Genomic DNA, 23,542 nt, shown 5'->3' on the forward strand with positions numbered 1-23,542 from the left:
CGTTTTCTCCCTTCTAACACATCATGCACCGTTACCGCCATCTACTGGTCTGGAGGATTCTTGGCGCGTTGACCACCAGACATGATAGGATTGCAAATCGGGATGGCAGACCAGTGTTGCAAATCATGCCATGCTGGAAGATAATTGCCTTAATCAGTGTTCAAATGCCTCCCGGGCTTTGTCTTTTTCTATATATGTTGTCTTTGGAAAGCAATGCAGCAAGCAGATGTCATAGGTGTTGCAATGTCTCCCCTTTGCGGTTTCTATAAAATTGAACCTCACCAACAACAGAGCCAGAGCTCACTCATCTCAGTCACCTGGCAGGGCAGGTGGACGCTTGGCCGTGAGCCGTGGAAGCCGAGGCAGCTCAGGTAGTGCCGCAAGTTTCGCTTCTTCAGTCAAAAGTAAAATTGTGCTTCTTCAGTCGTACATACTACCAGTTCATCCAAATATACTCACGTTAGGTAGGCTAGTCAAAGGCACCCAGTTTGAAGACATTCTCCTTCTAAACCAGAGATTGGCTACCTTGGTGGGGGTGGAGGCCCCAAAAAATAGTTACTGCTGATGCATGATGCGCAACCAAATTTTCAAATTGCACCTTGCGTATTCTATTATACTATTCTAACTCTCGACAGTAAGTTGAGACCCCGAGTGAGTTCACCAAAAACAGTTGCCTGTAGCTCAGGACCTAAAGCAAGGATATGCATATTCTTGATACCATTTGAAAGGAAACACTTTGAAGTTTGTGGAAATGTTAAATGAATGTAGGAGAATATAACACATTAGATCTGGTAAAAGATAATACATTATATTTGAAATGTGAGGGAAAGGCCATAATGTATTATGCCAGCCCAGGTGCAATTTAGATTTTGGCCACTAGATGGCAGCAGTGTATGTGTAAAGTTTTAGACTGATCCAACGAACCATTGCATTTCTGTTCAAGATTTTGTATCAAGACTGCCCAAATGTGCCTAATTGGTTTATTAATACATTTTCAAGTTCATAACTGTGCACTCTCCTCAAACAATAGCATGATATTATTTCACTGTAATAGCTACTGGAAATTGGACAGTGCAGTTAGATTAACAAGAATGTAAGCTTTCTGCCAATATCAGATATGTCTATGTCCTGGGAAATGTTCTTGTTACTTACAACCTCATGCTAATCACATTAGCCTACGTTAGCTCAATCGTCCCGTGGGGGACCCACCGATCCTGTAGAGGTTTTTAAAACAGGTAGGCCTCGTCTGTGGGACCATACCAACAACACACACTTATCTCTAGTTCTGTGTCATGCAACAATTGATACATTGCATTTCACATGATTAAAAGTTTCAACCAAATGACAAAAGTCACTGAAGGTAGGCCTATACATTCCAAAATGATGAAGGTTTATTCACCATTTAGAGGACGCTATTAGGCCAAGCATTTGCTATGACACAATGACCTGCACCCCTCTGCCCAAAGGTAAATTGAGTAAATTCAATGCAAAAGATCATTAAATAATGAAAACTCAAAGTGTTAGCATAGCAGGACTACAGTGAATTAAATCATGTATTGTTCCAAAATCATACTTTTTACCAATGTCTTGGTAAAAAAAAGTCATACATTGGTCAAACGAAAAGAACACCAATCACACTCGGTCATACAACATTTTAGGACATGTAGAATCTAGGCTAGCTAGGCTAGCACACTATACTATCATTTTTTAAGTGTATTTTGTTGATCCATGCAAAACTAGTAAAATCTGTTTTTCTGCAATTGCATTACAGATGTTGTATAGCTCTATCATTTACAACAGTGTAGCCTACTCTAACCTCGGTTAACCCAGAACTAAAGTCTTGTGTAATTGGTCAGATGCTGGATTCTGGGTCCATACGTGTTAAGAGAAGAGATGTATCACTCACAAACTCATAACATATTGTACGAATTGGGTGACATAGTACACTATTGTGCACAATTTTAGGGGACCCGTTTTGGCTCTCGAGCACTACTTTCTAAATTACTGGCTGAAATTATACAAAAGCTCTGGAGCATCACAATAAGCCCACTATTATAAATCTTGACCATGAAATACAATTATATAGTTGAAAAATGACATGTTGAATTACAAAACAATTACATTTACAAAAACTGCACTCAAAACAATTCCTACAGAGATATCAAACCTTTTTGTGACAAACATTCAGTATACTGAAGCATGAATCTCTTAATTCAACAAATAATCTGTAGCCAAAATGTGAAAGCAAGTCTCTTTCATACACTTTCATACAGAGTTTTCCAGTCTTGAAAAGACTGAAATAGGCAGACCAATTGCTATCAAGTAGACTATGCGGAGAGAAATCGTGGCCAGATGGAGAAAAAGTACTCCATTCGAACTGGTCTAAAATGTAACTTAATTGTTGACAGAAAACAATCACCCTGTCTAGGTTCATAATTCTACCTCGCTTTGCGCATCTTGCTCACAATAGCAGCTCTGTGATTGGTCAGGTTTTTTAAGACAAAGCTTTTGCTCAGCATTTTCAGTTTGGAGTTCAGGGCATCTTTACTTCTCTCCCAACAACACTCCCCCTCTTCGTCTTTCTCCTCCCCCTCTCCCTTGTCGTCCTCCTCCTCTTCCAGCTCACTCTCTTCATCACTGCGTTCATCTTTATCCAGCTGAAGACACAAAAAGATACACATCATGAACACTCATGAAACATGTGATAGACTACTTGTTTCCTGGACATTTTGTGACCTCATATACTCACCTTGCCCAAGAATAGAAACTTGTTGGCCATACGTAGGATTAACACGGCCCAGAAGACATGAAGTGCTTGTAGCACCATCAGAAGAATGTTGAAAAAGTAGTAGCCAGCAAAGGGTTCAAAGACTTCCATTGACAACACAAGGGTTGTGTGGATTATTCTAGAAATCAGGGCAGGGAGGGGAAGAGGAAGCAAGTAATGCAATGATTAGAGTCAATATATCCCAGTTGTAAACCATTATATTCTAAGACATTTTATTCATTAAATTGTTGCTCCAACAAACATTGTTGTGGATTAGATGGCCAATAAAGTCGATTTGATACAATTAAGTAACCAATGAAAAGTAGTGTAACATTCACTATCAATACGAATAAATTCACAATTGCAGATAATGTTAATTGTATTATAATGTCATGAAAAAAAAACCATTTAGAACTAAGAGACACCACTGAGTTAGTCTTACTTGCTGGGAAACACCACCAGGCGAGTCACCAGGAAGACAGCAGCAAAAATGACAAACAGCGTGTCGCACGTCTTTCTCCAGCCCGTGCCATAGTTGAACATCTTGGCAGACTGTAAAAACAGTAAGATATTCTAAGATGGATCCATAATGCAAACAAATGCTAACATTGAAATATGTTTCTATTGGAATAAATTAGGTGATGAGGCTAGTATGTATGAATGTGCATACAATTCATTACACTTAGCTTTTGGTCTTTTGAATTCTCTCTCTATTGGTATTGAATGATAATTGACAGACTGGTTCACATTCCTGGCACTGCAGGTAAACCAAGGTCACACTAATGTCTGACTATGAATAAGAAGCCTCGTTTATACCTGGTGCTAACATGGGTCCTTTGTTCTGATCTTGTCTACATTCTTTAATTGTGCCCACATTTCCAGAAATGTGTCTACACGTGGTATTGAAACGTGTCCGTTATCCATCCACTGTGTCTGGATTGTGACCAGATTTCCTGGTCCCTTCCTTTATGCAAATTATTTCACAGCTATTCTTTCAAAATAATATTTACTTATTGTAAGATACATATTGATTTCACCAGTCAATGGAGCCACCTGTCAATAATTTTAGAGGGCGAAATAATTATGACTCACATGGTTTCTCTGTCCATATCTGTCTACACTTGTAAGATATCCAGACACAATGCATGTCTGACTCTCTCCAGGGGTGGTCAGGAAGATCTGATCACAATCAGATCACAATGTGTCTTTTGATGGTCTACACCTGTCTAAATACAGTTGAAGTCAGAAGTTTACATACATCTTAGCCAAATACATTTAAACTCAGTTTTTCACAACTCCTGACATTTAATCCTAGTAAAAATTCCCTGTCTTAGGTCAGTTAGGATCACCACTTTATTTTAAGAATGTGAAATGTCAGAATAATAGTAGAGAGAATGATTTATTTCAGCTTTTATTTCTTTCATCACATTCCCAGTGGGTCAGAAGTTTACATACACTCAATTTGTATTTGGTAGCATTGCCTTTAAATTGTTTAACTTGGGTCAAACGCTTCAGGTAGCCTTCCAGAAGCTTCCCACAATAAGTTGGGTGAATTTTGGCCCATTCCTCCTGACAGAGCTGGTGTAATTGAGTCAGGTTTGTAGGCCTCCTTGCTCACACACACTTTTTCAGTTCTGCACACAAATTTTCTATAGGATTGAAGTCAGGGCTTTGTGATTGCCACAACTTTGAAAGTATGTTTAGGGTCATTGTCCATTTGGAAGACCCATTTGCGACCAAGCTTTAACTTCCTGACTGATGTCTTGAGATGTTGCTTCAATATATCCACATAATTTTCCTGCCTCATGATGCCATCTATTTTGTGAAGTGCACCAGTGCCTCCTGCAGCAAAGCACCCCCACAACATGATGCTGCCACCCCCGTGCTTCACGGTTGGGATGGTGTTCTTCGGCTTGCAAGCATCCCCCTTTTTCCTCCACACTAATAGCGATGGTCATTATGGCCAAACAGTGCTATTTTTGTTTCATGAGACCAGAGGACATTTCTCCAAAAAATCTGATCTTTGTCCCCATGTGCAGTTGCAAACTGTAGTCTGGCTTTTTTATGGCGGTTTTGTGCAGTGGCTTCTCCCTTGCTGAGTGGCCATTCAGGTTATGTCGATATAGGACTCGTTTTACTGTGAATATAGATACTTTTGTACCTGTTTCCTCCAGCATCTTCACAAGGGCCTTTGCTGTTGTTCTGAGATTGACTTGCACTTTTCGCACCAAAGGACGTTCATCTCTAGGAGACAGAACACGTCACCTTCCTGAGCGGTATGACGGCTGTGTGGTCCCATGGTGTTTATACTTGCGTACTATAGTTTGTACAGATGAATGTGGTACCTTCAGGCATTTGGAAAATGCTCCCAAGGATGAACCAGACTTGTGGAGGTCTACAGTTTTTTATTCTGAGGTCTTGGCTGATTTCTTTTGATTTTCCCATAATGTCAAGCAAAGATGCACTGAATTTGAAGGTAGGCCTTGAAATACATACACAGGTACACCTCCAATTGACTTAAATTATGTCAATTAGCCTATCAGAAGCTTCTAAAGCCATGACATAATGTTCTGTAATTTTCCAAGCTATTTAAAGGCACAGTCAATTTAGTGTATGTAAACTTCTGATCCACTGGAATTGTGATACAGTGAATTATAAGTGAAATAATCTGTCTGTAAACAATTGTTGTAAAGATTACTTGTGTCATGCACAAAGTAGATGTCTTAACCGACTTGCCAAACTATAGTTTGTTAACAAGAAATTTGTGGAGTGGTTGAAAAACGAGTTTTAATGACTCCAACCTAAGTGTATGTAAACTTTCGACTTCAGTTCTATGTGGGCACAATCAGAATGTGGACAAGATCAGGACAAAGGACACAAATTAGAACCAGGAATAAACAGGGCCAGTGAGTCATAAGACATGCCATGCTAATTTGACCATTATGTTCCTCATTGAACCTCAATGACAAAAATAGTGAGACCAGTGGGGGAAAAAAAGAGACACATTTTCTCACCACGTCGGTAACCTGTTTAGGTGCAGTGCATTTCACCAGTCCCAAGTGAAATACATGATTTTGAATATCTTAGGATATACAGACTGATGTTTATGGGGAGATTGGCAGGGCTGTGATCCAGCTCTTACCTCTAGGAGGAAGTCAGAGGAGTCGTGTAGCAGCATCACCAGAGTACCTATCCGTACATAGTTGGAACAGTAGGAGAAACCAAGCAGGAAGATTGTGGCAATGTGGTGAATCACCTGCTCCTTGAAATCCTAGAAATGAGAGAGCTACAGTGCCTTGCGAAAGTATTCGGCCCCCTTGAACTTTTCGACCTTTTGCCACATTTCAGGCTTCAAACATAAAGATATAAAACTATAATTTTTGGTGAAGAATCAACAACAAGTGGAACACAATTATGAAGTGGAACGAAATTTATAGGATATTTCAAACTTTTTTAACAAATAAAAAACTGAAAAATTGGCTTTGCAAAATTATTCAGCCCCTTTACTTTCAGTGCAGCAAACTCTCTCCAGAAGTTCAGTGAGGATCTCTGAATGATCCAATGTTGACCTAAATGACTAATGATGATAAATAGAATCCACCTGTGTGTAATCAAGTCTCCGTATAAATGCACCTGCTCTGTGATAGTCTCAGAGGTCCATTTAAAGCGCAGAGAGCATCATGAAGAACAAGGAACACACCAGGCAGGTCCGAGATACTGTTGTGGAGAAGTTTAAAGCCGGATTTGGATACAAAAAGATTTCCCAAGCTTTAAACATCCCAAGGAGCACTGTGCAAGCGATAATATTGAAATGGTCAGCTCGTACAAGGTGAAGACTGATCAGAGATGCAGCCAAGAGGCCCATGATCACTCTGGATGAACTGCAGAGATCTACAGCTGAGGTGGGAGACTCTGTCCATAGGACAACAATCAGTCGTATACTGCACAAATCTGGCCTTTATGGAAGAGTGGCAAGAAGAAAGCCATTTCTTAAAGATATCCATAAAAAGTGTTGTTTAAAGTTTGCCACTTGCCACCTGGGAGACACACCAAACATGTGGAAGAAGGTGCTCTGGTCAGATGAAACCAAAATCGAACTTTTTGGCAACAATGCAAAACGTTATGTTTGGCGTAAAAGCAACACAGCTCATCACCCTGAACACACCATCCCCACTGTCAAACATGGTGGTGGCAGCATCATGGTTTGGGCCTGCTTTTCTTCAGCAGGGGCAGGGAAGATGGTTAAAATTTATGGGAAGATGGATGGAGCCAAATACAGGACCATTCTGGAAGAAAACCTGATGGAGTCTGCAAAAGACCTGAGAATGGGACGGAGATTTGTCTTCCAACAAGACAATGATCCAAAACATAAAGCAAAATCCACAATGGAATGGTTCACAAATAAACATATCCAGGTGTTAGAACGGCCAAGTCAAAGTCCAGACCTGAATCCAATCGAGAATCTGTGGAAAGAACTGAAAACTGCTGTTCACAAACGCTCTCCATCCAACCTCACTGAGCTCGAGCTGTTTTGCAAGGAGGAATGGGCAAAAATTTCAGTCTCTCGATGTGTAAAACTGATAGAGACATACCCCAAGCGACTTACAGCTGTAACAATTTGTAAGTCGCTCTGGATAAGAGCGTCTGCTAAATGACTTAAATGTAAATGTAATCGCAGCAAAAGGTGGCGCTACAAAGTATTAACTTAAGGGGGCTGAATAATTTTGCACGCCCAATTTTTCCGTTTTTTTATTTGTTAAAAAAGTTTGAAATATCCAATAAATTTCGTTCCACTTCATAATTGTGTCCCACTTGTTGTTGATTCTTCACAAAAAAATACAGTTTTATATCTTTATGTTTGAAGCCTGAAATGTGGCAAAAGGTCGAAAAGTTCAAGGGGGCCGAATACTTTCGCAAGGCACTGTAAGTAGAGTAATGTGATAGCTAATGTCAAAAGTATGACGTTATGTACTGTACATCCAAAAATGAAGAAACCTGTCTGGGGAATACCAAATGCTTTGCTTTAGAATACTATACCGTATGTGTTCAACGTGATTTCAATGACTAATCAGACCAGGGATTAAATCATTGAAAGACCCCGTTGACCCTTTATTTCTCTGTGGAAGAAATGTGAGCTTTGAAGTAGATTATCCATTCACCTGACAGGTCTTTAAGTCTATTATTAACCGTAGTACAAGTAACATGTACTGTACACTATCTTTAAATAGCAGAACAGCCAGTAGAGCTGATCATGTATGAAATATGAGGGAGCGCAGATAATGTCGCACCCTGATCCTTGCTCTTCTCTATTAGTACGTGTGATAAATAGGGTCTGCTTATTATCATGGAAGGAAGTGAGGAGTAGGCAGATGAAGGGACTTACTTTCCTCTTGACGTCCACAGAGACACAGAGAAGCAGGGAGAGGTAGAAGCCCAGCTCCAGCTGGTAGTACCAGAAGTGGGCCCTCTCAATTGGCTGCAGAGGATTTACACATCCTACATTACTCATCTCATAGGTATATAATGTATTCTATACCATCTACTGCATCTTGCCTACGCTGCACGGCCATCGCTCATCCATATGTACATATCCTTATTCATCCCTTTACATTTGTGTGTGTATAAGGTAGTTGTTGTGAATTTGTTAGATTACTTGTTAGATATTACTGCATTGTCGGAACTAGAAGCACAAGCATTTTTCTACACTTGCATTAACATCTGCTAACCATGTGTATGTGACCAATAAAATTGTATTTGATTTTATTTCAGGATAGGGAAACAGTGTTAGCCTACAGCATGACTATGATTGGGTGTAACATATGCACTTCCACTGGCTATGTACCGGTGCTGAATAACAAGGAAAATATACATTTTCATCTGCAAAAAACAAGATTTTAGAACCATAATAGAAAAGGTCTATACAGTAGTTGAATAAGCGCACTTGGGATTATACAGTTAAAGTGTGCAGAATGTTATTTTTGCTGATGACAATGAGCCATTGTTTTGAGCTAAGTGTTTTGAGCGGAATGTCTTTGTCCACCACCAAATGAATGGGGAAATGAATGAGTGGGAATTCCAAACCATAATGAACCATACTGTAGATCCTCAGACTTAGGTAGGGCCAGTGATGTTTTGTCCAATCACGACTATGCACCAAATACCAACACCTGGTTTTTGATTGCCAGTGATACAGTATGGACAGGATCTAACAGTAGTATGTCATATCATTGTTGGTATGAGGTTAAGCCTACAGTATGTAATGTACACTCAAGGGACAAAAACAGTACAGTACAGAAAAGTACAGTGCCTTCAGAAAGTATTCATACCCCTAAAACATTTTCCATATTTTGTTGTGTTACAACCTGAATTTAAAATGGAATGAATTTAGATTTTATGTCACTGGCCTACACACAGTACCCCATAACGTCAAAGTGGAATGATGGTTTTTGTCATTCTTTCTAATTAAGAACAAATTTAAAGCTGAAATGTCTGAAATCAATAAATATTCAACCCCTTTGTTATAGCAAGCCTAAATAAGTTCAGGAGTAAAAATGTACTTAAGTTGATACTTCAGGATTTTTTTTATCTACTTCCCCAGAGTCAGATGAACGTGTGGATACCATGTTTATGTCTCTGCGTGAAGTTTGAAAGAAGTTGCTAACTAGCGCTAGCCTTGGTTTCTCAAATGACTGCCTCGCCTGGTTCACTAACTACTTCTCAGACAGAGTTCAGTGTGTCAAATTGGAGGGCCTGTTGTCCGGACCTCTGGCAGTCTCTATGGGGGTGCCACAGGGTTCAATTCTCAGGCAGACTCTTTTCTCTGTATACATCAATGATGTCGCTCTTGCTGCTGGTGATTCTCTGATCCACCTCTATGCAAGCGACACCATTTTCTATACTTCTGGCCCTTCTATGGACACTGTGTTATCTAACCTCCAGACGAGCTTCAATGCCATACAACTCTCCTTCCATGGTCTCCAACTGCTCTTCAACCGATCTCTGCCCACACCTGCCCGCCCGTCCAGCATCACCACTCTGGACGGTTCTGACTTGTGGACAACTACATATACCTAGGTGTTTGGTTAGAGTGTAAACTCTCCTTCCAGACTCACATTAAGAATCTCCAATCCAAAATTAAATCTAGAATCGGCTTCCTATTTCGCAACAAAGCATCCTTCACTCATGCTGCAAAACATACCCTCGTAAAACTGACTATCCTACCAATCCTTGACTTCGGCGATGTCATTTACAAAATATACTCCAACACTCTACTCAGCAAATTGGATGCAGTCTATCACAATGCCATCCATTTTGTCACCAAAGCCCCATATACTACCCACCACTGTGACCTGTATGCTCTCGTTGGCTGGCCCTCGCTTCATACTCGTCGCCAAACCCACTGGCTCCAGGTCATCTATTTGTCTCTGCTAGGTAAAGCCCCGCCTTATCTCAGCTCACTGGTCACCATAGCAGCACCCACCCGTAGCATGCGCTCCAGCAGGTATATCTCACTGGTCACCCCCAGAGCCAATTCCTAGTTTGGCCGCCTCTCCTTCCAGTTCTCTGCTGCCAATGATGGAAGGAACTGCAAAAATCACTGAAGCTGGAGACTCATATCTCCCTCACTAACTTTAAGCACCATCTGTCAGAGCAGCTCACAGATCACTGCACCTGTACACAGCCCATCTGTAAATAGCCCATCCAACTACCTCATCCCCATACTGTTATTTATTTCATTTATTTTGCTCCTTTGCACCCCAGTATTGTCACGACTTCCGCCGAAGTCGGTCCCTCTCCTTGTTCGGGCGGCGTTCGGCGGTCGACGTCACTGGTCTTCTAGCCATCGACGATCCACCTTTCATTTTCCATTTGTTTTGTCTTTGTTTTCTACACACCTGGTTTCATTCCCCAATTACATGTTCATGTATTTAACCCTCTGTTTCCCCCATGTTTTTGTGCGTGATTGTTTCAATGTTCATTCGGAACGTTATGGCTGGTATTTCGACGGGTGCTGTTTCCACCCGTGCGTAATTGATTACCGTTTACTGTTGGTCAAGTGTATTGTTTCCTTGTGCCTTGATTTTGAGTAAGTACGTTGCTCACTCATTCTGCTCTCCTGCGCCTGACTTCATGCACCAGCTACACCCACCTTCTGACAAGTATCTCTACTTGCACACTCATCTTCTGCACATCTATCACTCCAGTGTTTAATTGCTATATTGTCATTATTTCGCCACTATGGCCTATTTATTGCCTTTACCTCCCTTATCCTACCTCATTTGCACTCACTGTGTGACTTTTTTGTTGTTGTTGACTTTTTCTATTGTGTTATTGACTGCATGTTTGTTTATTCCATGTGTAACTCTGTGTTGTTGTTTGTGTCACACTGCTTTGCTTTATCTTGGCCAGGTCGCAGTTGTAAATTAGAACTTGTTCTCAACTAGCCTACCTGGTTAAATAAAGGTGAAATAAAACAAAATAGTGCAATTACTAACTAGCATTAGCGCAATAACTGGGTATCTGCTAGCTATGGGTATCTGCTAGCTGCTAGGAGATACCCATAGACTTCCAGTCTTCCAGTCATTGCGCTAACGCTAGTTACCATTGACTCACAAAACTACCTCTAACTTACTTCATACTGGACACAGAGACATAAAAATGGTTTCCACAAGTTCATATGACTTTGGGGAAGTAGATAAAGGGCCCCATTGCCAACATCCCAAAGTGTCCCTTTAACAAGTCATATAATCATTTGCATGTACTCACTCTGTGTGCAATACTAGTGTTTAACATGATTTTTTAATGACTACCTCATCTCTGTACCCCAAACATACAATTAACTGTAAGGTCCCTCAGTCAAGCAGTGAATTTCAAACATAGATTCAACCACAAAGACCAGGGAGGTTTCCCAATACCTCGTAAAGAGGGGCACCTATTGGTTGATGGGTATAAATCAAAAAGCAGATATTGAATTTCCCTTTGAGCATGGTGAGGTTATTAATTACACTTTAGATGGTGTATCAATACACCAAGTCACTACAAAGATACAGGCGTCCTTCCTAACTCAGTTGCGGAGAGGAAGGAAACCGCTCAGGGATGTCACCATGAGGCCCGGTGACTTTAAAACAGTTACAGAGTTTAATGGCTGTGATAGGAGAAAACTGAGGATGGATCAACAACATTGTAGTTACTCCACAATACTAACCTAAATGACAGAGCGAAAAGAAGGAAGCCTGTACAGAATACAAATATTCCAAAAAATGCAATAAGGCAAAGTAAAACTGCAAAAAATGTATGTTTGGAGAAAATACAACACATCACTGAGTACCACTCTTCATATTTTCAAGCATGGTGGTGGCTGCATCATGTTATGGGTATGTTTATCATCGGCAAGGACTAGATACATTTTTAGGATAAAATCCTAGAGGAAAACCTGTTTCAGTCTACTTTCCAACAGATACTGGTAGACAAATTCACCTTTCAGCAGGACAATAACCTAGAACACAAGGCCAAATATACACTGGAGTTGCTTACCAAGACGACATTGAATGTTCCTGAGTGGCCTACAGTAGTTAGATTTTCAAGTCGCTTTAAGTGAAAACTATGGCAAGACTTGAAAATAGCTGTCCAGCATTAATCAACAACCAACTTATCAGAGCTTGAAGAATTTAAAAAAGAATGGGCAAATGTTGCACAATCCACGTGTGGAAAGCTCTTAGAGACTCACCCAGAAAGACTCACAGCTGTAATCGCTGCCAAAGGTGACTCTAACATGTATTGACTCTTCCACTTTGACATTAGAGTATTTTGTGTAGATCAGTAACAAAAAAATGCCAATTAAATTTGTAACACAACAAAATGTGGGAAAAGTCAAGGGGTGTGAATACTTTCTGAAGGCATATACATATTTGGGCTCTCTAAGTTAAAAGCTATAGGGTTATAAAGGAAGAGGGTATAGACATGGATTGAAGGGAAACCAGAATATGTGAGCTTACTTGTTGTGGATATCCTGTCCAGCATTCTCTCTGGTCCCAAAACCAGGATTTCTAAAGGGAAAGGAGGTCGAAATAAACAAGTTTCTCATGGAGATGAAGCCCATGTGACCTGAACAGACCTGGGTTCAAAAACTATTTAGGGTATTTCAATTACTTTCAAAGACATGTGGAAGTAAGTATTTTGATATTTTGTATTTGAAAACACAAGTAGTTATATATTTGTTTTATTTAAAAAATATATATAACATTTGATTTGATATTAGAATGTATTTCGAAATAGACTTGGAAAGTAATGGCGGTTATTTGAAAATACTCAAATACACAAATATTTAAATACGCCCATGCATTTGAACCAGGTCTGTTTGGTATTGAAATAATATATTTGGAAATAAGTATTTGAAAAAAAATTCAGATAGTCGGCTGTTTATTGGAAAGTAATTGAAAATACTTCCAACAGAAGTAGTTGATTCGGGCCACATGATTTGAAAATACTCAAATACAAATAAATAAGTATATAAATTACACATAATCAAATACACATGTATTTGAACGCAGGTCTGAAGGGTTGTGGTTCATACTAATACCCACATTGATCAAAGTTGCGAGTCCAGCTAGGAACGCTATGAGGTAGAAGAAAAACCTCCAACTGCAAAATGACACAGGTTTTAGTTACAATTTAAAGGGCAATTCCGCTACTTTTCAACCTCATATTCATCATATCCAGCACCAAACCAGTGTCTACATACAGTACCAGTCAAATATTTGGACACATCTACTCATTCAAGGGTTTTTCTTTATTTTGACTATTTTCTACATTGTAGAATAATAGTGAAGACATCAAAACTATGCAATAACACATATGGAATCATGTAGTAACCAAAAAAGTGTTAAACAAATAGAAATATATTTTAGATTCTTCAAGTAGCCACCCTTTGCCTTGATGACAGCTTTGCACACTCTTGGCATTCTCTTAACCAGCTTCATGGGGAATGCTTTTCCAACAGTCTTGAAGGAGTTCCCACATATGCTGCGCACTTGTCCGCTGCTTTTCCTTCACTCTGCTGTCCAACTCATCCCAAACCATCGCAATTGGGTTGAGGTCGGGTGATTGTGGAGGCCAGGTTATCTGATGCAGCACTCAATCACTCTCCTTGGTCAAATAGCCCTTACACAGCCTGGAGGTGTGTTTTGGGTCATTGTCCTGTTGAAAAACAAATGATAGTCCCACTAAGCGCAAACCAGATGGGATGTCGTATCGCAGCAGAATGCTGTGGTAGCCATGCTGGTTAAGTGTGCCTTGAATTCTAAATAAATCACAGACTGTGTCACCAGAAAAGCACCCCCAGACCATCACACCTCCTCCTCCATGCTTCACGGTGGGAACCACACATGCAGAGATCATCCGTTCACCTACTCTGCGTCTCACAAAGACACGGCGGTTGGTACCAAAAATCTCAAATTTGGACTCATCAGACCAAAGGACAGATTTCCACCGTTCTAATGTCCCTTGCTCATGTTTCTTGGCCCAAGCACGTCTCTTCTTCTAATTGGTCCTTTAGTAGTGGTTTATTTGCAGTAATTCGACCACAAAGGCCTGATTCACGCAGTCTCCTCTGAACAGTTGATGTTTAGATGTGTCTGTTACTTGAACTCTGGGAAGCATTTATTTGGGCTCCATTTTCTGAGGTGCAGTTAACTCTAATAAACTTATCCTCTGCAGCAGAGGTAACTCTGGGTCTTGCTTTCCTGTGGCGGTCCTCATGAGAGACAGTTTCATCATACGCTTGATGGTTTTTGTGACTGTACTTGAAGAAACTTTCGAAGTTCTTCACATTTTCCCGGATTTATGTCTTAAAGTAATGATGGACTGTCGTTTCTCTTTGCTTATTTGAGCTGTTCTTGCCATAATATGGACATATTTTTTTACCAAATAGGGCTATCTTCTGTATACCACCCCTACCATGTCACAACTCAACTGATTGGCTCAAACGCATTAAGAAGGAAAGAAATTCCACAAATTAACTTTCAATAAGGCATACCTGTTAATGGAAATGCATTCCAGGTAACTACCTCATGAAGCTGGTTTAGAATGCGAAGAGTGTGCAAAGCTGTCATCATGGCAAAGGGTGGCTACTTTGAAGAATCTTGAAAATAAAAGATATTTGTTTAAAACTTTTTGACTGGTAAAGTATGTGAAAACAGCGCGTTTCTATGATCTGTGGTTAAAAAAGATAAGAAAGTTCCTCACAGGGTAGGATTTAAAGTAATTAAACAGTGATTAAAAAAATATATTTTCTACAAAAGGTAAAAATTTGCTTTTTTCACATATGTAGACACTGGTATTGTGCTGGAGATAATGAAAATGATGTTGAAAAGTGGTGGAATTGCCCCTTAAAGTCTTACAACTAGAGCTGCATTGGCAACATGAAAATGGAATGACATCAAACATCATTGAATTTTTCAGTCCTTTTCCGGATAACCAGGTCTTCATTGTAAATAAACAAGAATTTGTTCTCAACTGACTGGTTAAATGAAGGTTAAATTAAATTATATTAAAAAAATTGGTCATACAAGTGAATGAAGCTAAATGAAAGGGCAAAAACCCTTTGCTTAGTAAAGACGGGACTTACCAAGCCTCGCAGAACCTCTTGGTGTAGCTGGGCCTGTCTTGGTTTCTGCGGTGACGGAACCAGGTCTCAATTTGTCTCTGGGTTTTGTCACATTGTGCCATTAGACTGATGATATCACTCTAAATATGAAGGTATATAGACAGAACATTACTACAGCTGTAAATATACTACAGCTCTCGCTAAAAGTCATTATTTAGTCGTCCAATATGTCCAAACCTATTTGTAATCTGTTATTATGCCAATGTAGTTACACAGTAACTTAATTCTGTGGTTATGCACCTGTATCAACATTTTCCAGGAACTCGTAGACCAGGATGCTTGTGCATTATCTATTTCACTATCATAGCAGGCATGTCCCCGTCACCCTTCCATTCCCACAGTGCAAACACTTCCAGCAGCTATGTTGACGTAAGAGACCAAGACCGGCATATATCATTATCAGAGTTTGATGTCTCTGACACTAACCTGAGATGGTTGTCGGTTTTGTTGGGTGTAGAATGATTCAAGCTTTGTGGAGGGAGCGACAGCCATGCGTAGTCTGTTCCTCAACCCCACACATCTGCCCAAAGGGGGAGCCACAACCCTAGCGGTGAGGAAAATATAAGAGCAAATGTTGATCTTCACAGCAAGAGGTCTAGTATTACTAATGACAATATGACAATAGGTGTGTTTCTATAGTTCTTTGATAATCTATACGTGATGTGTGTGTGTGTGTGTGTGTGTGTGTGTGTGTGTGTGTGTGTGTGTGTGTGTGTGTGTGTGTCTGTACTATACAGAATATCTGTGCTTGTCTTTTATTATTATTGTGTATCCTGTACGTATGACTAATAAAACTTTAACTTAAAACTTGTCTCTGTTTTGCTGTAATAACCTCTTTAAGCCATTTATTAGGCCAGAGAAAGCTAATGGGGATCAGTCGGGTTACCGGTGGAAACGGCTGCTGTAGCAACAGAGCCCACCCTCTCTCCACTCTACCTGCTGCTGCTCTCTCTTTCAGCAAAGTGCTGACACCTGCTCCCTCTACTATTCCCAACTGGCCTACGCTACCGCCAACAACACCCGCCAAAGCACCTGCAGGCATACAGGGCAGGGCAACCAACAATACAGCCTCCACCTATGCGGATTTCATTTCACTGCTACTGTTTGTTGTCGGGTGATGTTGCATGACAAGACTTCATCGAGAATTCAATCAAACCCGTGCTGCGGAACAGTCACACTGTGGAAAAATCATGCTATTCTTCAACTATAAAAATACTTGATGCCATTACTCAAATATTTTCACCCTTTCACTTGATTTTAGTAAAAGGGTGCAGTTTCACATTTCTGTACAATCAGATTGTTCCACTGTGTGAGTTGAATCTTCCCCTTTTTACATGTCACTGATTCATATTTCAGACACACATTCTTGTTGATTACTGGCCAAAGTATTGTTGCAAACGAAGATCGTATCCAAGATGTGGTCCATACAGTAGTTCCACAAAAGTTACCTGTCAAATAATAGACGGAGTACAATGAACCCTAGAGCCAGAGGCAAGGCGAACAGCAGGTCACGGGGTCGCGGACACTCCTGCATCTGCTCCATGTCTCTCCAGGTGATCCCAGGAGGCAGCCAGTACTCATGCCTCCACAGATCTGGCAGGAGGTCCATGCTGGATGAAGGTGTGAAGAGGGATAAGTGGTATAATGATATATAATTGATTTGAGTAGAATGTGTGAATCGTGGATGTCAGTCTAACAGTGTGACTATGCTCTGAATGCTTCTTAAATCAGATAACATTTTTGTGTCATCTTTACGATAATGTTGACGTAGCAGGTAATATGTGTAGTACTTGTGTAGAAATTGTACACCAGTAATGAATTGTAAAAGCCTGTTATATTAAATTAAGTGCCAAGATTCAGCCTTTTGACATGCACTCTTTGTGACTCCTAGGAAGAATTTTATCCGCATTAACCTCAAAATGTCTCCAAGTTTTCACCATCATTGTAAAGCCCTTGTTATTTTGTTGCTTTTGCAAAGTCATTTCTGAAGATTATTATTTATTACATGTGATTAGTGATTCAGTTATTATTTATTTAATGTGATTAGGGATTCAATTATTAATTATTTCATGTGATTAGTGATTCAATTGTCCCTCCCTTTTATACACAACAAGCTTCCATTCCCCCTGTCACAAGGGGATTTATGGCTGATTTAAGATGAAATCATCAATCCTGTTACTTTAATTGGCACCTAATAAGTACTTATCTTATAGGAAAACATGTATTTTATTAAGCTGAACATGTGCTCTTCATCACAGAATGTTAAAATTAGTTGAAATCAAACGTTTTTTACACTACCCAAAATTAACTAATTTCGTGGAGCGACCGAGGGAATAGGTGTCTGTTTTGCAGGCGTCATTGATTTAAAGGGGCAGTGCAGTTAAATCGTGATTTTTCCCCCAAAAATGATCAGACCGGATGTGGTTCTGGATTTTCGTTTCTGGATTTTTTTCATGCGCACGATCATCTGCATGCTTCCCCCTCCGCTCTGCACTTCCCCCTCCGAGTCCCTTCAGCTGCTGCTCCGCGCTCGCTCACTCCGTGACTCCGCTGTCGCTTGTTCGAACAAACGTAGTTCTTAGTCTGTTGTAACAGTAATCAAAGCAAACAGAAGCGCGACACAACAGGCAGTCTAGCGATTTCATGTTATTTTGTTCAGGAGGGGAGTTAGCCTGCATGCAGCTATTTAGGCAAACTATACACTGAGTACACCAAACATTAGGAACACCTTCCTAATACTGAGTTGCACGCACCCCCCCCCCCTTTTGCCCTCAGCCTCAATTCGTCATTCCATATGTGATATTTCATCGTTTTGATGTCTTCACTATTATTCTACAATGTAGAAAATAGAAACATTTAGAAAAACCCTTGAATGAGTAGGTGTGTCCAGACTTTTGACTGGTACTGTATATTTTGGGGGAATATTCATTGAAATCGCCACCAAGTTTTTTTTCTCCGCAGTTCAGAAACATTGGCTACATCATACGTCAATGTCGATCAAATTGGTTAAGGGTTCAGAAGAGGGTGAGTAAAGCAGAGTAAAAATAGAAACTTGAATGTGTGTGTAAAATAACACATTCGGATACTTACACAATGTTAAATTACTGTTGTTTCCACGTAATTTCAATGAAATGATGTTGAACCAACAAGGAATAGATCGATGTTGAATAACAGTGGGGGGAAAATTTGGTATTCAGCTTCTGCCTTTTAAAAAGTATATTTCTACACTGAGGTCGAAATGACACCCTGAAAATCTGACAATTATGATAATGTCCTTTTTGGGTAAGAGCTGTTAGAAAAAAAATCCTGTAATTTCAGCCTGCTCATGTGGGATGGCCCACATCATGACTTTTGGCCCACATCATGACGTCACAATGTGAACTGACTATAATAGACCAGTGCCATGTACTGTATAGAGAGTTGGGCCAATGCGGTTTCTGTCTGAATTTTCAGAGATCGCCACTTTCTCCTCCACAGCCAGTGCTAAGCGTGTGCTCTTTATTTCGGATAGTTTTCCAAACATATGAAGATGTCCAGTGAAAGCATATATGCAATTTGTTGACACCATAACACAGTACAGACTTGGATAGACATTGTCCCGAATGTCTGTTAAATTTGCTGCTCTGTTTTGCTTGTTTACAGTGGTTCAATTCATAGGGAATTGTCAGAGGCGCTCTCATATTATTACATCACCAACATTTTTAGAATAACATGGCAGCTGTTTTAAACCTGGCTGAACTCTCTCGCTATATATATATATATACAGTTGAAGTCGGAAGTTTACATACACCTTAGCCAAATACATTTAAACTCAGTTTTTCACAATTCCTGACATTTAATCCTAGTAAGAATTCCTTGTCTTAGGTCAGTTAGGATCACCACTTTATTTTAAGAATGTGAAATGTCAGAATAATAGTAGAGAGAACGATTTATTTCAGCTTTTATTTCTTTCATCACATTCCCAGTGGGTCAGAAGTTTACATACACTCAATTAGTATTTGGTAGCATTGCCTTTGAATTGTTTAACTTGGGTCAAACGTTTCAGGTAGCCTTCCACAAGCTTCCCACAATAAGTTGGGTGAATTTTGGCCCATTCCTCCTGACAGAGCTGGTGTAACTGAGTCAGGTTTGTAAGCTTCCTTGCTCACACACGCTTTTTCAGTTCGGCCCACAAATTTCCTATAGGTTTGAGGTCAGGGCTTTGTGATGGCCACTCCAATACCTTGACTTTGTTGTCCTTAAGCCATTTTGCCACAACTTTGGAAGTATGCTTGGGGTCATTGTCTGTTTGGAAGACCCATTTGCGACCAAGCTTTAACTTCCTGACTGATGTCTTGAGATGTTGCTTCAATATATCCACATCATTTTCCTGCCTCATGATGCCATCTATTTTTTTGTGTTTTCTCCGGCTTGCAAGCCTTCCCCTTTTTCCTCCAAACATAACGAGGATGTTGGTTTTGTTTGGTACGATCTCCAATTAGCGGCAGCTGGTTGTCGTTGTCTCTAATTGGAGGTCATATTTAAGCTGATGTTTGTCCCACTTGTTTTTGTGGGTGATTATATTTTGAGTGGTGTGTTTTCTCTCTGTGTCACGGTTTGTTGTTTTTGTTAGTTTAAGTATTTAGTGTATTGCATTGCTTTTCACGACTAAATAAAGATGTGGAACTACAAACACCCTGCATTTTGGTCCGATCCTTCAGACAGGCGTGACAAGACCAGAGGACATTTCTCCAAAAAGTAGGATCTTTGTCCCCATGTGCAGTTGCAAACCGTAGTCTGTTTTTGTTATGGCGGTTTTGGAGCAGTGGCTTCTTCCTTGCTGAGCGGCCTTTCAGGTTATGTCGATATAGGACTCGTTTTACTGCGAATATAGATACTTTTTACCTGTTTCCTCCAGCATCTTCACAAGGTTCTTTGTTGATGTTCTGGGATTTATTTGCACTTTTCGCACCAAAGTACGTTCATCTCTAGGAGACAGAACGTGTCTCCTTCCTGAGCGGTATGACGGCTGCGTGGTCCCATGGTGTTTATACTTGCGTACTATTGTTTGTACAGATGAATGTGGTACCTTCAGGCGTTTGGAAATTGCTCCCAAGGATGAACCAGACTTGTGGAGGTCTACCATTTTTTTTTTGAGGTCTTGGCTCATTTCTTTTTTTATTTTCCCATGATGTCAAGCAAAGAGACACTAAGTTTGAAGGTAGGCCTTGAAATACATCCTCAGGTACACCTCCAATTGACTCATTATGTAAATTACCCTATCAGAAGCTTCTAAAACCATGACATAATTTTCTCGAATTTTCCAAGCAGTTTAAAGGCACAGTCAACTTAGTATATGTAAACTTCTGACCCACTGGAATTGTGATACAGTGAATTTAAGTGAAATAATCTGTCTGTAAACAATTGTTGGAACAATTACTTGTGTCATGCACAAAGTAGATGTCTTAACTGGCTTGCCAAAACTATAGTTTGTTAACAAGAAATTTGTGGAGTGGTTGAAAAACGAGTTTTAATGACTCCAATCTAAGTGTATGTAAACTTCCAACTTAAACTGTATGACTCTGTAATAGACCAATGAGTGTTCATTTGGGTAAGGGGTGGGCTCAGACCATCATATCAGCCAATCAAGGATGTGTATGTAAATATCTTCACAATTGTTTCCTAATGCCCACATGATCAGACTGAGCATTTCAAGGGCCAAAGGAGGCCCAGGGAAATAAATGATTTAAAATATATATATATATATATATTTTGGAGTTATTTTCATTAAATAAGCACACACATTGATTTATTAGACATAGTGATGATTTAAAAATTAAATTAAAGACTACATGGGGGCTTTAATAATTAAAAACTCATAAGAATTGCTGAAAAGTTAGGCTACAGTGTGATGATGTTAATCAGGTGATCATGAGAAACAATAATTTGTGGGGGAAAAGTGTATAATTCAATTAATTAACGAGATCAATACATTTTGTTATTTTAATGGAAAGTCAAATAGGCAACGCTATTTCACCTGGTTGACCTATATCAAAATATATATTAATTACCTATCTTAACCTGTTGACTGTTGATTCTATATAAAGAACATACTATTTATATTGAGAACTAATAGTTTAGGTAAAAACGGTGCCAACAAGAACGGTTATAACGACCTACCTGTCAGAGCTTGGCTGGAGTAATAGAGGGTGCGTTGACAAATAAAAAGACGAATCACCAATTAATCCATCCAACAGCGAGTTTTCCCTCTTTTCTTTGTAAAACTCCGTCGGGGATCAATTGAAGATCCAACTGCGCTGTGCCCTTTGATTCCACTGATGCCAAAACAGCGTTTACGATGAAACAAAAGGGGTGTGTTCAGTGTGCGAAAGTTTGATGACACAATTTTTAAGCTCTACTGAGGAACGAAGACCAGAAGAAAAAACGGTAATGGTTATATGGCTCCATTATTTAAAGGTGCTCTGCTTAAATTCCTCTCCCTAACCACCAAGTGAAAAATGTGTCTATCTACCAGTAATTGAAATGTGACTGAAATTGACCATAGAGAATATTGATGGCTATATGCTTACAGTATAACTTGTTTGAGGATAGCACTTTGTCCATCCTTGAATCAAGGCCAAATGAAATGTCAGTGTGCTACTTGACCACTGTGTGACACAGAAGTTAAATTATTTAGTGCCTGTATGGAGTTCTTTTGTATTGTTCTGAGGCATGCATGAACTTTATCCTTTTAACATCAGCAGATGTCACAAAGTGCTATACAGAAACCCAGCCTAAAACCCCAAATGGGAAGCAATGCAGATGTAGAAGCACGGTGGCTAAGAAAAACTCCCTAGAAAGGCAGGAACGTAGGAAGAAACCTAGAGAGGCACCAGGCTCTGAGTCTTCAACACGCATGTAAATGAAACCTCTAAGCTAAGGAATTTGTTGTGAGGTCACAAGTTTAGTGATCTAATAAATATGTTATTTTGGAGAAGCAGGGACCATATAGGTCTCTGTCTCCAAACAACACAGGTTAAATTTGAATTTCTCCAATGATACTGGGAAATAACTAGTATCGTACGAATCATCCTGATCTTGTGAGCTTACATTCCGTTTTGCTACACCGAAAATGAGATCAGGATGGTTCGTACAAGGATAGGAGAAGACAGTCTTTCAGAACATTCATTTTTCAAACATGGCACTCAGTCACAACCTATTTACTTTGTTGATAACTTTCAGCAGTTAAAATTGAAAATGCCCTCCTAGAGCGTCAAAGTTTGTCCACTCTTCACCATGGAGCTTTTATTGGCATAGTCAAGCTTGCTTACCTTCACTTTGAAGAGGTCAAAAGAAACCAAGCCAACTTGAAGTATAGGTCTATGTTTGGTCAGCCACTCCTTGTGTGTACTCAAGTGGATCAGCAGTCAAGGAACTTAAATACAAGTTGTGCACACTGCCGCCCACCCTCCACACTTACTGCCAGCCAGCCAACCACACAGGCCGGTAAAATAGTTATGCTGGTGTGATAAGGAGCCAGATGACTGTCACTAGATGTAATCACTATTGTAACGCAGATGCCACAATCACTTTTCTTATGCTCGTGTACATGGATAGTACATCTGATTCATAATATTATGACAGTGAGCTGGCAAGATGATTCGGCTTGCTATAGGCTTATACACTGAACAAAAATATAAAGTGTTGGTCCCATGTTTCATGAGCTGAAATAAAAAAAATCCCTGAAATTTTCTATACACACAAAAAGCTTATTTCTCTCAGTTTGTGCACAAATGTGTTTACATCTCTGTTAGTGAGCATTTCTCCTTTGCCAAGATAATCCATCCATCTGAAAAGGGTGGCATATCAAAAAGATGATTTAAAAAGCATGATCATTACACAGGTGCACCTTGTGCTGGGGACAATAAAAGGCCGCTTTAAAATGTGCAGTTTTGTCTCACGTATGCACAGATGTCATAAGTTTTGAGGGAGCGTGCAATTCTCATGCTGACTGCAGGAATGTCCACCAGAGCTGTTGTCAGAGAATGTAATGTTCACTTCTCTCCTATAAGCCGCCTCCAATATCATTTTAGAGAATCTGGCAGTACGTCCAACCAGCCACACAACCGCAG

At 39.9% G+C, this 23,542-nt stretch overlaps 1 protein-coding gene across 2 annotated transcripts; it reads right to left on the reverse strand.

The window, feature by feature from the left end:
* Positions 1 to 1,369: 1,369 nt before the first annotated feature.
* LOC106568942 (ceramide synthase 2) lies at positions 1,370 to 22,912 on the reverse strand. Of its 2 annotated transcripts, XM_014139801.2 has the most exons (12): positions 22,742 to 22,799; positions 21,591 to 21,745; positions 16,880 to 17,041; positions 15,858 to 15,975; positions 15,393 to 15,511; positions 13,351 to 13,408; positions 12,763 to 12,813; positions 8,151 to 8,243; positions 5,910 to 6,038; positions 3,210 to 3,319; positions 2,750 to 2,906; positions 1,370 to 2,657 (listed from the first exon to the last, which is right to left on the reverse strand). In XM_014139801.2, the coding sequence occupies exons 3-12, from the start codon at positions 17,038 to 17,040 to the stop codon at positions 2,439 to 2,441; spliced, it is 1,215 nt and encodes a 404-aa protein (XP_013995276.2). In that variant the 5' UTR covers position 17,041; positions 21,591 to 21,745; positions 22,742 to 22,799; the 3' UTR covers positions 1,370 to 2,438. The 2 variants fall into 2 exon arrangements, with proteins under 2 accessions (XP_013995276.2, XP_013995278.2); XM_014139803.2 differs by lacking the exon at positions 21,591 to 21,745 and having other exon boundaries at positions 22,742 to 22,912.
* Positions 22,913 to 23,542: the final 630 nt, after the last annotated feature.

The sequence above is a fragment of the Salmo salar genome, chromosome ssa14 (genome assembly GCF_905237065.1).
Source record: "Salmo salar chromosome ssa14, Ssal_v3.1, whole genome shotgun sequence".
In the NCBI taxonomy this organism is placed as follows: domain Eukaryota; kingdom Metazoa; phylum Chordata; class Actinopteri; order Salmoniformes; family Salmonidae; genus Salmo; species Salmo salar.